The following is a 17,286-nucleotide window of genomic DNA, read 5'->3' as shown; positions in this document are numbered from 1 at the left end:
ACGGACTTCGCTGGGTTATTGTGGGTCAGCACACTTTCTGAACACTCTTTCTCCCTCCCCTCCCACCATGCTTTACATGTAGCACCACTAACGAGGTCCACATTGGTGTGGGTGGATCGAGCTTCAGGCTAATTGGATCGTACCCAAATTTGTCCAAGCGAGAATGGCCAAGCACAGACTTCCTCACAAACTACTGATTACCACTTAACATGTGAGTCCATCTACTCACTTGATAGAACCTCCCTGAAACGGAAAAAGCCACAAAGTTCCGGTACCGTCACCTGAGCTTCCCATTACTAACACTGAAATTTCCACTTCAGAAACAGCTCAAATACTGCATTTCAAGGTAATTGGATTTGCTTTCCTTTTGGGAGAAAGTACAGCTTTGTAAAAGGTTTGTGCTAGAGGAAAACATAGCTCTGTATCTTACTAGCTATGTGAACGCAGGGAAATTGCTTAAGTCACTGAGCAAGAGCTTCCCCAAATATAAAATAGGAATAATAATAATAGTAATAATAATAATAAAAATAATAATATTGCCTGCCTCGTAGGATTGTGAAGGCTAAATAGAAGAACACATGAAAAATTCTTAGAATAGTGACTGGTTCCATGTTTTACTTAATAAATATTAGCTATAATCATTTAACTATAGGGGGATTTTCATGTTTATTGGGGAAGAAAATTAATTCTGTGCTCAGAAGTGAAGCAAGGGATTGAAGAACTTTTTTTTACCAGGAAAACCTCATGAAAGCACTATGGCTGCTGTGTTAAAAATAGTAAAAGCTAACTATAGGCCACAAATTACAGTAAGTACTTTATGTATATTAATGCATTTTAATACCATGAGGTAGAATTGATTCTTCTAACCATTTGAGGTGGAGACACTAAATTTCCGTCCAGTTGCCCAGCGCTATGGAGGTAGAAGGCAGCAGGGCTTGGGTTTGAACACCTGACGGCCTGAAGCCTGGGCCCGGCTCTGAACCCACTGCACTGCCTTGCTCTCCAGCCCCGTAAGTCCAGTAAGTACATCCTTTCCTCATTTTATTGTGCATCACAGGGGAAAGGCTCCATCACTAACTGTGGTTTAGGAAGGAAAATAAACTTGGATTCAGAAAATTAACTTTCAGCATAGCTTTCAATGACTAGGGTCTCAGACTATTAAATTTGGAATTTCAGAAACACGCTCTGGCGAAGAACAACAGCTGCTGCAGGATCCCAATCCACAAAGCAACAGCCGTTGCAGCATCTGGACCAACAGCCACAAAAGCTACATCAATAAATAAGGTGAAAGTCCCCTTGCAACTCGACCCTTCAGAATCTTCTCCCCAAGGCCACGATGGGTGGCTCAAAGGTACCTACGCAAGAAAAGCAAACGGTTTATTATTTTTTTAATGTGTGTCCAGACAGGAGGCTGTGACCTTTGCTCTCTTTTGGCGGAATGGATGCTAATATTGTCAGCTGGAAGTAAATGGAGATTGTAATTGAAACACATACAACTCTCTGCAATTGGGGGGTGGGGGAAAGCCAACCAGTGAGTCTTTCTAAGTTATCTAATGAGCACCCAGCACGGCTTAAATTTCTACAAATGATCCTCCATTAGTCTGGGCTTGTTTTGCAAACAAATACTCAGAAAAGAAAACCTTTCAGCTCTTGTACGTTTGGCACTGTCTCCCAACACCAGCTCAATTAGCTAATGTGAAATGTAAAGTGTAATTCAGGACACTGTCCATTTTGTTTCCTGGGGAAAGTGGCAAAGAAAACATATTGCAACCTAAGAATTGTAGTTCTTTAAAAATATATATACATCACAATAGTTACTGAGTATGATGTAACATGCAATTATTAATATAAATGTGGAGAAGTCTCATTAAAAATATCATTCAAAGATGCATCTTTTCCTTTTTCCTTAATACTTTAAAAAATATGCTCTATTTCTTCAGACCCTCTTACTCTATTCCAGTCGAAGAAATTAGTCACAGATGTTCCCCAACTTACTACGGTTCCACTTAGGATTTTTTGACTTTACGATGGTGTAAAAGCGATACCCATTCAGTAGAAATCTTACTTTGAGTATCGATCTTCGCTTGGCTAGCAGTAAGTGGCAGAACACCCTCATGATGTCCGACAGCATCAGTGAGCCGGCTCCCAGTCAGGCACGTGGTTACGAGGGTAAACAACCAACACTCTACGGTGTACTTACTGCGTTAGACGATTTTGCCCAGTTGTAGGCTAATGTAAGTGTCTGAGAATGTTTAAGGTGCGGTAGGCTTAGTAAGCTAAATGTGTTTTTTTTATTGTTGTGCAAATACAGCTGTCTCCATTTTCCTCCCATCCCTCCCCCGCTACCCCAGCCATCCCCACCTCTCAATGAACAAACTCAGAAGATCGCTGCACCCCCTAAATTGAGTTCTGGCATTTTCCGTGTAGACTGTATAGTAAGGGAGCAGCATGACTCAATGGCAAGAAATCCACTTCGGTGTGCGGGCAATGACATTTATTCTAGAGAATCGTAATGTCCTGGCTATTGAAGGACTCGGCACAAAGAAACTCAGCTGAATATTAACCACAGTTAGAACCCGAGAATAAAGAAATACCGCTCCCCACCTGGCATCGCTTCTCCCATTCAGCACCGGCAGCAAGCCACACGTACCCCATGCTAGGTATATCACTCCACTCCTGATAACCTGTTAGCTACAAAGCAACTATGAAAAATCAATAGCTATTTAACAATCACTGCATGGATGTAGAATAAGTAAACATGTACATTTTTATATAATGCAAAAATCTTAACAGAACTCCAGAAACGCTGGGATTTTCAATGATGTGAAGGATGGGAACGTGTGAAGATGTCGGTACCATCATCCACAGTGATCTACATGCTAAGCCGGTTGTGTGACTAAGTTGTTTCCAAGAAACTCCAACCCATTACATGGAGTGGGCAATTACTGTCTATGTGTCCACCACCTTTGTCCATGGGAATTTAGAGCAGGGTCCTTGTCCTATATACAGGGGTGGGCAAAAGTAGGTTTACAGTTGTTCTTCATATGGAAAAATCACACAGGTTATGATGATTACAATAGCTTTTTCGACTCCAAAGAATGTTATCCACAACTATAAGCCTCATTTGCTCCTGCTGCATTTGTACATAATGTTGTTGGGGAAATCTTTATGCAAGATATTTGAGACCGAAACTGAACATTTTATAAAATATAATGTAATGTGAAATTTAGCAATATCAGAGACAAACTTGCTTTTGAAACGGGGATGTGACACATTGTGAGAAAATGTCAGTGAGACCACTAATTACGTAAGCTGAGAATAGGCTGATTTTTACACTTTTTTTTTTAACATATTCAGGGACCTTCATAACGGGACCCCTCCTTTTATTCAAGCTTCCTCTGTTCCATAAAAAGAATGATCCCTGTTTTCCTCTGGATTCCCCACCTCCTTAACTTCCCCCACATCCCCACACCCTTTGTAACTTTCAGACAGTTTACATTCTCCCTTCTCCAAAAGCCATGCATGATACTCCCATCAGGAAATAATTTCATCCCCCCCTAATATTTTATCTGGGTTTTCACTCCTGGCACATGTCTGCATTACACTTACCGATGCTCCTCCCTAACTCCCTCTGTGGGACTGTCAGCCCTTCGCGGCAAGAATGAAAGCCCTGTGATGATGATAAGAATGGAGAACAGGGGAGGAGAAAACTCTAGTAAATACCGCCTTTTCGCCAGACTCGGTCTAGGCTCCTTGTGCATACTTTCAAAACTCATTATTTCACTTATTTTGAAAAGAAGACACGTAGAACCCAAAGGGTTTAAGAAACTTCCTATGTCATTTGAGCAAAACGCCAACCCTGTATTTGAAACCTAGCCAGCTGATTCCAGAGACTGATGCTTATGGGGCTTTTTTAAAAAATACAACTTGAAATAATATGAACAAAGTAGACCCTTTCTCAACTGTGGGGAATGAATGAGGGCAGTAAAGAAATGTAGAGACTTCACCAGGCACCGAGAATTTACATCAAAAAAAATTAATAAAGAGACTCCTAATTTTGAAGCACAAAGAGAAAAATAATCATAAACATTTTTCAAAAACCTATGTATTTTAGGAATGTTTTAGGTAATTTAAAAGTTTATAACAATGATATTGATTAAAGTTGGCTCCTCAACTTCCTCAGTTTCAGAGTCCAATTCAGAGTTCTGTGCACCTGAGACCAGCGGAACCTACACCTCAACCCAGGCAGGAGGCTGGGCCCCATTGCTGCCTGTGGGGGGATCTGGAAGCTTCCCGCCTGACAACATCCTCAGGAGCCACTTCCCAGAGTAAAACATTTGGGGCACTGGGGAGAGTGTGCGGAATTTTGACCAAGCGATAATTGGACAAAGTCAGCAGCCCTTAGATGACTTTTCAAAAAGGACATTAAAAATTCTTGTATTATTTTGCCTTAAATATCCATTTTCCTTAAATGCTTACTTAATTTGAGGATTCATTTCAAGTACTTCCTTGACCTATTCTTTAGTATAAATCATGATTTATTAGATCATGCAAATCTTCAGAACTATGGTGTCCTAATTCTGAAGGGCTTCCGCTTGCACTGGAAACAAAGACCATGAACTCAGTCGCGGTGAAAGTCACGCAGAGCTGCACAAACAGCATGTTAGAAGGTACGGGGGAATATCGTCCCCAGAAAATAGGAAATCCCCTACCCTACCAGGGCTGGATTCCACTTTACACTTTATAGTCATTTTACAGATACAAACTATGCGACACAGGAGTTGACTGTCCCAACTCACTTTATTGAATACCTTTCATAAGAAAGCACACACTGGTTGGTTATTACATTTGGACCTGAGTGTCCTTAGACATCAGGTCTTTTGTTTCCCCCGATGAGGCACAAAAACTATTTAAAGTAACTTTAAATGCTTTAACACTTTACATTAAAGTATTAGAGTTGTCTACCATAAACATATGTTACTTTAGAATCAGAAGAATGTTACTAAAAATGTTATTTGGCTTCAAAAAATATCACTCAAGCCAAAAAAAAGGAGAAATTAAAATTATTTTCTAGATTATGAAAAGTAAATAGTCGTAAGATCCTGTAACCTAGAAAATAAAAGGAGAAAAAATAATTTTGTAGTTCACAAATATAAAAAATTCTAAGAAAGTATAAATTTTATCTGCCAATGAGATCTGACTCTTGAGTAGAACTCACTGTCAAAATCAGAAGGGAAAAAGGGAGACTGGCTTAATGTATTAAAATCACTGTTTAATGATCAATAGGTGCTTGAATTCTGCAACACCTTACACAGTGGGGACCCATATATTAGCAGACTTTCAAGTGACCTACTATGACAGAAGAAAGAATTAAAAATCTGCCATCCTTCTGTGCCTCGACTCCAAGTCCTGATTACTGACCCGTCAACCTCACTTACCCCTTTACGCTTCTGAGTGATACTCAAAGTGTGTCCCAGAGTGCAGCCCGGAAGGCCACCTGCTTCAGACATGTCTAGTGCTTAAGCAAAATGAAGATTCTGGAGTCCAATCCAGAACAAGGACTCAAAATCTACAGTATTCGAAGCCAAGAATCTGTGTGCTAACCGGTTCTCTAGGCGCCCCCTGTGCACCTTAACCACCCTTACCTCCTGTGCCCACATGCCTGTGTCTGCCTGTGTGTGAGTCCGTGACATGGAGAAGAACACGTGCGTCCCGATCTTTGAGATAAGGGCTTACCCTTGCACTCTAAGTAAAGACCACCTTTGTTCTGGGAATTTACAATTAGTTCCATTCAATCTACTGGGGCAAATGCTGCTGAAGCCTAATAGGACTTCCAGTTTATGGACCCTAAGAGTTAATAGATAACTAGAATTCAAAGCTTCCTATTTTCTTTTGCTGTGTTTATTGTAGGTCCTTAAGTAATCCATCTGACCGGTCTGTGTCCTTGGGTCTGTGCAGGTCGGTGCCACGGCCAGACAACACGGCAGAATTACTAAACAGGCTCAGCGTTCAGTGAGGTGCAGAAAGATACATAAAGTGGAGGCAGGAGACCTTATCCCTATAGTTAATGAGCTTAGCCTTCAACAGAGAGTATGCAACAGATCATACATCTCTTTTCATTAAAGAATACTATTAGAAGGACACTAAATAAGTGGAAATGATAAGGTGTCAACGACATAAGCATTGAGGAGTGAGACAGGAGAGCTGAGAGAACTAAAATCTGTAACGACCACAGCATTATTCTTCTAAAAAAAAGATGACTACGCAAAGAAATATTCAAAAATTAAAAAAAGAAATGTGTGGAGACGTACAGTTTCTTCCAACACAGGAAGACCTGACAGGCCTACTTTCCTGTTATCGAATTGCAGAGTCTGCCTTTCATCTGCAAGTTGTTTGAATTCAATTACACACGAGGTAGGCAGGAAAAAGTGTGAAGGTCACGTGCGGCTATTTATAGTCATCCCCAAGAATAATATTTGTCCAGTTAACAAATACAATAAACCTTTAAAGCATCATAAACAGAACATTTTGAAGTTTGTGATGAGTGGTTATTAAAAATTTATCTGAGTTCTGTGAACCATGCAGGCTTATTAGCTGGTCACTGCCTGCACTGCCACAGTGGGGGTCAGGATGCCCCGCCCTCCCCGTGTCCTGGAATACCCGGAGGCATGCGGAATTAATCGCTTATGCAAGCTGCCCCTACCTTTGGATTTGCTAAAAAGGCCAGACTCTTAAGAGCTCATTTCACTGTTGTCGTTCAACCAAAAATCACTGGGTGACGACAATGTGATGAAGAAATGTTACTTATAATGCATGTATAATCTACGTTTTATGTTTTCTCCAAATCTTGCCAATGATTGTGTTTGAAGAGTCTGCTTGTCTCGGGCCCATGTAGTTCCTAAGTATGTGTTTAACATTTTGAAACACAACAGGGAGATATCTCATATGGAGCCTTATTTTAACAGGCCTGTTTGTAGTAATAAACTAGAGATGTCATATCCAGCAAACAATAATAAAGATTTGGGCAGAAGCAGACACTCAGCAGCCTCGACTGAGCTAAGATCCTGATCAGCTGTGTTGCAGTCTGAAAAGGTTGTGCTCTGTGTGACTAATTGAAATACACAGAAAAGTAAGAGAGGCTGGGCCTGCTGACATTGTGCTGTGTCTAGAATGAATTTACTATCTGGAACCCCTCGATTGTATACATGCTCACGTGATTTCTCTCTTTTTTAAACCTTCTTATTACAAAAATTTAAAGACCACACAAAAATGAGAATCTAATAATGAACCCCAATGGAATCATCAGCCAGCCATGGTCACGAATCTGCCCACCTTGTTCTCTCTACCTGTCCACCGCAGGGACTCCTTAAGGACAAACGATGCCTTGCAGATCAAGTTTCCCTTCAATTATTGTGTTCTGAATCTTTAAAAAGCATAGAAATGTTTTTCTTATTTAAGCTTTTGCCTTTTTTTTTGTTATTGTTAGGAAAGGGAAATCTGGTATTATCTCTGTGGACGAGGGTGCTCGGATTTTATTACAATTTCTTATCAGGAGGGAAGATCGAGAACCTCTTGATGCCACTAGAGAGCCAGTGACTTACACTGGTTCCCCAGGCATGTCACTCCTAACTGGGGATAACAGGTCCCCCACCTGGACGCTCTCTATGCCACTATGCTGAGGAACCATGAGCTACACTGAGCTAGGGTGTTCGCAGGTCTGAAGACAAAACTGATTCCACTGGCCTCTAAGCACACCACCGTTAAATATTTTTCTTCATTTTCACCCAGTAAGGGAGGCAGTGTTCTCTACACGGAGGCAGATCTACGTCACTGAGATAAAAGTTCTCCTGCAATTTGCCCATCCTTACTCAAAGGATTAGTGAGTCACTGTCAGCGAGCAGATACTTGTCTGCTCATTAACATTCATGACCAAGAAACCTTCTGGTCGGGCTGGTTTCAGTGTCTGATGGAGCAATACTTAAAAGAAATTGGCTTGTCTGTTAAACAGCTGCTCGGCGAAGCCACCATGCAAGGGAATTGGTGATAATAAGATGATAATATTACAACCGCAATGGGAGCATAATGTGTTTTAAGTTATTTTGAGGTGGGCAATCGGGGTCTGAGAATTAGAGAACGATCAGTAGTCAATCACACAGAGGACATGAAGCTGCTGATCAGCTGTGTGTGTCTGTTTTGAGAGATCTGTCCAAAGAGAAAGGGAGACACTAGGAAGACAAATGTCCTTGTACAAAGGTCTGCGTTCTTGTGCAATGCATTTAAGGAACACCCAACAACACATCATATATTCCAACACTGTGCAAAACCAAGGCGCTTGTGACTGACAAATCTGTGTACCAGCTCTGCCGAAGCCAAATCCCTGGTTGGCTGATTCTTATTTTTCGAAGGTCTGTCCTTTGGGAGAATTGGCAGATTACTTTCCAATACGAGTGAGACTGTTTCTCTAATTTTAAAACCCAAGTCAACACATCCTGATTTCCCTAGGAGTGCCCTGCCATTGAAACACTCCTCACCGAGACAGTGGCCTAGCAAACTTAAAAATGGCATTCAGTTAATTCTTCCCAATCACGATTAACATTATAACCCTTATGAGTTACAGTTCACTTATCATACTGTACAGTGAGGAAGGGGACTAATAGCATAAAAAATTGAAATATTACATCTACTTATTTTTGAGTCACATCATAGAAGCAGTGTGTGTGTGTGTGTGTGTGTGTGTGTGTGTATTTGCCAGTGTGGGAGGATATGGGAGGTAGTTGTTAAACAGGTGTGTCTGCCTAGCTGATTTACTTAGGAAATACTTATTGTTCTTAAGTTCCTAGAGAATCTACCCACCCCTGTAAACAACAGCAAATATGGAACATAAAACATTGCTTGGGAAATGGCAAAGGCTGTCTGTTGAGGACTGTGGTAGATGAGAATAGAGACATGTTCATCTCTTCCCCCACCTCAACCTGCCTGAGAGTCATATAGTCCACTGCCCCATTCATGTTGGTAATGACCATGAAATTTGCTCTGGCCCATACTGTAGAACCTGGGAAGATAGAGCGTCAATTCTAGTTTAAACTTTAAGAGGGAACATGCCTCCATGTTTGTAACAGTCTCCAAACTGCACCATGAGACGAATGCGCCCAAGATAAAAGTACCGCTTCCAAAAGAATAAGAGACCTGTGCGAGCTGAATAGATCAAATATACTTCAGAACCAAGCCCAGTTGAACACAGCCCAAAACGCTAAACTCTAGCCAACCCTAGCACGCACTAAGAAAAAATAAATGCCTCTTGTTTATGCCCTGAAATTTTGTATGTGTGTTTGTTACAAAACAATATCAGACTGACACAAAGCCAAAAAAATTTTCTAAAGAATATCTACATAACAGAGAAATTTAAATGAAAATGAAGTCATATTGTTTGGAAACCTCAGCAGTAAACATGTTTACAAGTCCCAATGTCTTCGTGAACATGGACACAGAATCTCTGGCACTTCTGTCCTCCTGCTGCCCCTTCCCTACAGCAATCTGGAGTCATTCTTTAAAGATCCCGTCTTCTACCTCTTCCCAAAGTCTTCCTTTGTGCCCCTGAATAAAGCACTTGACTGCCCCTTTCTGTTTCCAACAGGTTCTATTTTATGAGACAGTTATGTCATCTTTTGTGGTAGTTTTACTCTTAGGTCGTTGCAATGAGGTAAACTCTGTGACAGGTTGTGAGCGTATTTTTGACATTATCAGTCATATTTTTTTTAAATCTACTACACACTTGGTGAAGTAAGTGCCTTCTGTATGGTAGGTTCTGAATAAATGTTCCCAAACTGGAATCACACTCATCATGTGACAGGAAATAGAGAAGATTCTACCACCATCTGGAAAACTCCTTAGGTTTTCTTGGTTTTTAAATAAGTATATTCTCTGAGAAAATTAGGCCATATTTTAAATATATCATTACATTATTGCCATCTCTACAGTCTATAGATGAAAAATGATATTTTAAAAGAAAACACAGCACATTTGCGGTATAAAAATATTACGGTGTTGTGTATAAATTATTTCCACATTCAATAAAATGAGAATTCTGAGGGTGTTACTGTAGAATAAGTTCTTCAGAAAAATGGAAATTACTATTCAACTTTTTTTTATTTTGCTTTTAAAAATGTACTTGCTGCCAAACTCTCTGGACAAATGTATATCATTAAAATACATAAATAAAAATCAAGAAAGAAAAAAATAATAAGACCAAGAAGAATACACTAAACAACAGCAAAAAATCTCATATCGAATTTCAAATGTGAATAAATTTCAGCTCAAATAAATATGGAGAAAAGAATAAACAAAATAAAATATCCGGTGAACTAAATTTTCCTGTCTCTGAATAAAACATTCCATACGTGCTCTTAAAGCAGAGAATGCAGCTGCCTAAACCAAGACAGAGGCTACTGGGCTTTGTGAAGAGAGGAGAGTAAGCAATCGGCCTTTCTTGGTCCAATAGCATTTTTTCACAAAACACTCATTTCCTTTCAATTTAGGGACAACTTCCAATTGAATACCATTCTGCATTTACCAAAAACATGGCTAGATTCTTTACCCACCAACATTACTACTGCCTTGTTAAAAAAAATATCAGTAAATTTTAGCCAGTGTCCACTCAAACCCAATAAAAGCATAGTAAGTAAGAATTCCAAGCAACTATTGACTTCCTATCACATTACTATTTATAAGTCTGATGTAAGTAGAGGGTATTAGGTTACAGTCTTGGTTTCATCATTTAGGTGGAAACTTGGCAAGCCACTTACCCTCTCTAAACTCCAGGTTCCTTGGAGGCTGGACTATATTTAAGTGGGTAATTTTCCTTTTTTAAGGATTAAAAAAATAAAACACTTTTCTCTGAAAGACGTTTCTATGTCCTCCCCACAATAACTGGGGCAGGACAGGCAGAGGGAGACAGAGAAATAGAATAGTAAAATCTCACCCTGGCTGGTGTAGCTCAGCGGATTGAGCATGGGCTGCAAACGAAACAGGTCTCCAGTTCAATTCCCAGCCAGGGCACATGCTTGGATGGCAGGCCAGGTCCCCAGTAGGGGGCGCACAAGAGTCAACCACACACTGATGTTTCCCTCTCTTTCTCTCTCCTTTCCCCTCTGTCTAAAAATAAATTTTAAAAAATATCTCTTAAAAAAAAAGAATTATAAAATCTCAGCCCAGTTAGGGACTAGAAAGCACCCAAAAGATAGTGGTGGCCAGGAGCAGGGATTCAGCAGTGTGCAACCTGGGGTGGAATGCTGGCTCTGTCACTGAATCCTTGGGTCCCTTCACAGCACTGTTCACCCTGGTGTATAGGTGAACACCTGTAAAGGGTGAGGTTACTACAGTTACTGCTATCGGATGTTTAGTTGTTCTCCATTTTCCTAGAATCCTACCAAGCAGCCACTGACATGCATGACAACCAGTGGGATTTGAACACCCCTGACCATAGACAGGTCAGAGAGTCACAAAACACAAATGTGCCAGGAAAATGAGCGGGTGCACAAAGACGTCCCTCCTTTTTCTGTATTTACTACGGTTTGTTTATTTGTTTTTGCATTTCTCTGGCTGTCTGGGTATTGGGCCAAGGTGAGAGAGATAAGAAATACAAGGGTCACGCTCTGACGACCTGGCCGTGCACCTGGCTGGGTGTGCATCCCTACTGGGGTGTGTCAGAAGGTCAGGATTGGAGAGCGAGCAAATGGAAACCGTCTCTGTACAATTCCGAGGGAATCTGGGCAGTGGTCGGACCATTCTATGTTTAAAAGGAAAAAAAAATCTAGCTATTGAAGGATAGGAATTTCTCTGTGAAAGAACAAAAATTTCTGCAATTGATATTATATATTTTTCTAATCATTGTCTTCAGATACAAACTTTTTCAAATTTATTGTGTCTCACCTATATATTTTAGGCTAGTGGGTATGTAGAGCAAAACTTGGCCGTTTAGGGAAGTGGAGAAGAATTCATATTAATTCAGGTTTAGCTTCCAAACACCCAATAAGTATTTACAATTTTGTACAGTGTTATCTAAATATTACCAAATATATTCACAGAAACTGGAAAAGAACAATGAGTAGAATGTTACGTTATGCTCAATGCTTTGAAACGTCGAACTTTAAGTCACCTATGGGGAGATCCAAGATTGCAGTGAAGTTGGGGGAAGCTACACTCATCTCTTCCCCAGACAAAACTGGAATTACAATTCAATTATAGGAAAAGTTGTCCTGAATAACCAACTGAAGACTAGCTGAAGAGAAATCTTATAACCAAAAAAATTACAGAAATAGCCACGTTGAGACTCTCAGGAAGGACAGAGACATGAAAAAGGCTGGCCCTGTCCCCAGAGGCAGTGGCCTGTGGCCGTGGTTCTGGTGGGATATCCCAGCTGCAAATGTTCCCCCTGAAAAGCGTAAGGACTCTACCACAGCCAGGCACCCCCAGCCCAGAGCACAGAGCCCGTAAGAGCTGGCCACGTAACACCAGAGAGGCATGTGTCTACCAGGGAGAGGCAAGTGGCCACTAGAGATACAGGCACCTTCTTAAAGGGCCAATGCACACAATTTTGTTTACAGCTACGCACCCTGGGCTCTGGCAGATGGAAGGCAGAGTGGACTAGAGATGTGCGAGGAGAGTCTAGGGTGTGTGGCTCTGGGAGGAAGCTGAAGGGACAGCCACCAGCATCCCTGTGCTGAGTCACTCTCCTGGACCACTGATGCCATGTTTCTCCGGCAATCCCCTCTGTGCAGCATCAGCTGGGGGAAAGCAATACTCCCGCCCTGTGGAGGTTAGGCTCTACTGAGAAGTACACTCTGAAGAGCTTCTAGGGAGTGAACCTAGCAGGGCAGCCTTCAGGCAGAAGCAGCTGGAGACAGGCGGGGGCAGAGCTAGTTCAGGTGCCTTGAGGCTTCTGCTGACCTGTTCCTCGGCTCGATGCTGGTAAGAGCCAGCATTGGTGTACAGCTCGGTTCTTCCTGCATGTACCCAGGCCCAGCAGAGGGAACCACAAAATGTGGATCATCTGTAGCTCCAGTTCACCCAGGGCAGTCACAGGTGGTATTTGACATTGGCCTGTACCACAATCCCTTGCAAGAGGAGCAGAACCAACACACCCAGGGACCAGCTTCAGACAGCATCAGAGCAGGATCCAATATGCTTCACAAACAGCATCTCCAAAGAGAGATCTCAGCAGGCACCAAACCCTGCTGCGGCGAATTCCGGTAAGTGTGGTCAGCACCTGGACAGCAGCTTGAACGCTATGGTAGGAGCTGAGCCTCACGGTCAGCCAGCCCGAGGGTCACTGCCACATCAGAGTGGCTAACAGAAATCAACACTCAGTGACAACAGGCAGGCCCACATAATGCAAACAAGGGACACTCTTTGAGCACCCAACTCAGGCGATCAAGGAGACTGCACCGTTGGGCCCCTCAGGACACCTATGTCAGAAGGCCACCCCACGAAGCCTAGAAGTCACAGCAAATCTATTTACTGCATAGAAACAAGCACAAAAAGGCAGTTGAAGTGAGGAGACAAAGAAACACATCCCAAGTGACAGAACAAGGGAAATCTCCAAAAGAAGAGCTAAATGAAGTGGAGGCAAGCAATTTGGAAGATGCAGAGTTCAAAGTAATGCCTATAAGGATGCTAAAGAGCATGAAAAAAGACATCGAAGCTGTAAAATAAAAGGACCATTCAGAAATGAAGTACAAAATGTGAAACGAAGAATACACTGGAAGGAATAAATAGCAGGCTGGATGAAGTCATTGTATGTAATGAAAATATGCTGGAACGTGGTCACTTTCTCATATAATAAAGTCATCATTCATATTATTAAAAAAAAACATAACCAATAAAGACAGGCAAAATCCAGGAAATGGGGCCAGCAGCAGAAATGCAAATGGACAATTTGGATCAAGGGACCCCGGCAATAATGCAAAATGACTCACAGAACAGAAATGACCTGTATGGCCATCTTCTTATCCCTAAAAGGTGTTCCTGCAAAGTCACCTTTCAGGAAAATAAAATCCAAAGCCCTTCAGTGTACCATTGGTTTTATCAGGGAAAAAAAGGCTGGGAGGGTAACATTCCATAACTGATCCTAGATTGATCTTCTGCACTTACACCAACTGATACTCATCAATAAATGCCATGAGGAAATGTAAAAAAAAAAAAAAGGCAAGAAAAAAAAATGGAAAGCTACCCACATGAATGCACCACCATTCCTAAAATGAGAGTTAGCAGCATCACTTTTAGGGATAAGAAGATAAGTTATACAATTGCACAACCAACCTTCATGAAGTTGCCAAAAGAAAGGGCAGAAAATCTAGTGGCTACTTTTTAATTTACATGTTTTTATAATTATTGCTTTTGAAGACTGAGCTTTTCAGAAGTTGAGTTCATCAGGATCATGTTTAGATTTTTTAAAAAGTCTGGGCTAAAAGCTTCCTTGAAAAAAATCTTAATTTCTCTCCCATTCCAGTCTAATGCCACTGCAATGAAATGCACTGTTACTGAAGAATTCGTCACCCTCTATGTCAGATCTAATCTCAGCAAAGTCAATGTCCTGTCAAACCGATTGAGGTAATACCCCTAAGCACATTAGCATAAGTTAAAACACACCTGTAAAAAGAGAGGGAGAGAGGGAGGAAGGGAGGAAAGGAAGTCGGGAAGGGGGAGGGAAGGAGACAGAGAGATTTCTTTAGTAAGGTCAATGAGATGTGGGGTTAAGAATTGTAAATTCAAAGATATTAATATTGATATGAGAATATAAAACGTATCTGGCTCAGTCTTGTTGAAGACCTTTTTTACTCATTTAAAAAAACTTCCCATAAAGCCACCTTACTTCTAATATCATTAAAAATAATATGTATTATGTACTGTAAAACCTGCCCTGGTATTATTTCCTCTTATTGTAGACTGCAGTTTTATAAAAGCACTAGAGTTGTTCTCCAACTACATAGGCAAGAAGTCAGCAACAGCAGGTCCCTCTTACCAGCTTTCTGTAACAGAAGTTACAGTGTCTCAACTCGCCTTAATGTGAAGTGATACATTATAGTTCCTCAAACACAGAGCCCATTCAGAGGCTCCTGAATGTCACTGCATTTGTAATTTGTCAATCAAGGGTAACCCCCAGGTACTCCCTAGGTGTATTCAAGGGAACAGCATTCACAGAATCACTTCAAAACAAGAAATCCTTTTCATTTACATCCAGATAATAAAGTTAAACACCGGTGAGAGGCAGAGGAAGAACGTGACAATGCTGAAAAATACTTGCAGGAAACAGAAGTCCCATTCGCTTACACGGAAAATTCCACCTCATCGTGAGCACTGAAAACACCACGGGGCGGACCTGCCTTTGAGAACTCGCAGGACTGATTTGAAAGCAAATGCTGTGGCTACACTCGTTTAAAGCAGCAATGAAGCAGAACCTTTTACCTACTAGAGAGGAAAACAAAAAAGGAAAAGGGAAACGTCGGCCAGCCTTTTCCACACTGGCTCCGTTGTGCAGGCACTGGAGAGGGGGAAGAAAATGAAGGGCAGTTCTGTTGCCCCAGGGCAACTTATTAGACTGAGGCACAAGCAAGGTCCACCCCAATTTGTGAGTCTGGTGTACCACGAGTCATAGTTAGGCGCACTCACTCTTAATACAACCCACCACTGAAGAATATTAACTTCATCCTTATTGATTCGATTTATAAAAGTCAGGTTGCTTTTAAATAGTTTTCTGAGGCTCTGACGAGAAAATTCCGTGCTGAAATCATAGTCATCACTGCATTCACCCTTCGTCCTTTCTAATACAAGAGGTTTACTTAACAAATAGAATATAGAAATGAAGTCAATTGCGTACAATCAGGAAATCAATGGAGGGGTTAAACCTTGTGTAGGAAGCACGGCAGCCGTAATGTAAAACGTGGCTACGTTATCCAAAGGGGGAACTCTAAAATAAAGACCACGCCACTGGTATTTAAACCTTGCCTGTCCTCTTCAAAATGTTGTTGTATTTCAAATAATTTTAAATGACATTGAATTATATTAAAGAAAAACGCCCAGAGGAAAAGTGAAGAGAAGCTATGGCAGAACAAAACCTGAAGTAGAATCACTCGCATAACACAAAACTGAGCTTAAGTCTTTCAGAATAAGTCTCACAGGCAAAGCCCAAATGCAAAACTGGTCTTTACCTTGAGTTTTCTCAAGCTATTACTGTCAAAACCATCACGAAAGCTCATGTTTGGGGGTTTTTTTTTGTTTGTTTTTTTAGCAAAAAGGAAAAAAAGAGAGAAAGAACTCATGGACACATACAACAGGGTGGTGATTGCGGGCATGAGGGTAGAGGGTGGGTGGAGGCAGAAGAGCATATGGGGGGGAGAAATGGTAATGGGGAAATACAATAAAAGTAAGTAATGTAGAAAAATGTTACAAATGTTTCAGAGGGAATGAAAAACTCCTGCTTAAGATACATTTTCAGACAAGACCGAGACTCTCATAGAAACGCACCGCGAGACCAGAGTAAAGTGGAAGCCGCCCCACCTACCGTCAAACTTCTTGTGCCTGGACACGAAAGTGGTGCGCACAAAGTGACTCGTCTCCTCCACCAGGTTTTCAAACTCCAGTTTGCTTTGCTGGCTTAACTTGTCTTCCATTTCCGTGGTGCAGCATGTGTATTCTTGAGGGCAGATTCTCAAGTGCTCCCCTGCAAGGAGAAGACAAATGTCAGGAAGAGAGGACAGGACGTGGGGGAGTTCTCTTCTCTCACGTTTCCCTCCAATCCTGGGGTGCCTGTTCCATCGCCCCCTCCAGGAACCTCCTCCACGCCCCAGTGTACTTAGCATTTCAAATGTTCTGGACTGTTGTGGGACCCCGTGCCAGGGTATATGCTGCTTGTGTCTGCCCACCCATACTTCTCATGTGGAAATCCGAATCCCAAAGGTGACAACATTAGGAGCCACAGCCTTTAGGCAGTGGTCAGGGCAGGGATGGGATTAGTGCCTTATAAGAGACCCCAAAGAGCTAATTGATGCTTCCCTTCTCCCAGCAAAAAGGCACCATTTGTAAACCAGGGAGCAGGCTTCCACCAGACACTGAATCTGCCTGAGTCACGACCTTGGACTTCCCAGCCTCCAGAACGGTGAGACACAAACGTGCTGTTTATAAGCCACTCAGCTTACGGTATGTTTGTTATAGCAGCCCAAATGCACCGAGACATCTGAAGTTTAGTTTCTGACCCTGGGTTGTAAATGAAGGTCTATAAAGGACCTCAGA

At 41.6% G+C, this 17,286-nt stretch overlaps 1 protein-coding gene across 1 annotated transcript in view; it reads right to left on the bottom strand.

The window, feature by feature from the left end:
• GPC6 (glypican 6) overlaps positions 1-17,286 on the bottom strand; it is a 1,001,808-nt gene that overhangs the window by 726,965 nt on the left and 257,557 nt on the right. The window contains exon 2 of the mRNA XM_024567031.4: positions 16,559-16,717. Coding sequence (XP_024422799.2) covers positions 16,559-16,717 — 159 coding nt within the window. The remainder of the gene's footprint in view (positions 1-16,558; positions 16,718-17,286) is intronic.

The sequence above is a fragment of the Desmodus rotundus genome, chromosome 13 (assembly GCF_022682495.2).
Source record: "Desmodus rotundus isolate HL8 chromosome 13, HLdesRot8A.1, whole genome shotgun sequence".
Lineage (NCBI taxonomy): Eukaryota > Metazoa > Chordata > Mammalia > Chiroptera > Phyllostomidae > Desmodus > Desmodus rotundus.
The sequence above is the reverse complement of the archived record's forward strand: the minus strand, read 5'-3'. Positions and strand labels throughout refer to the sequence as shown.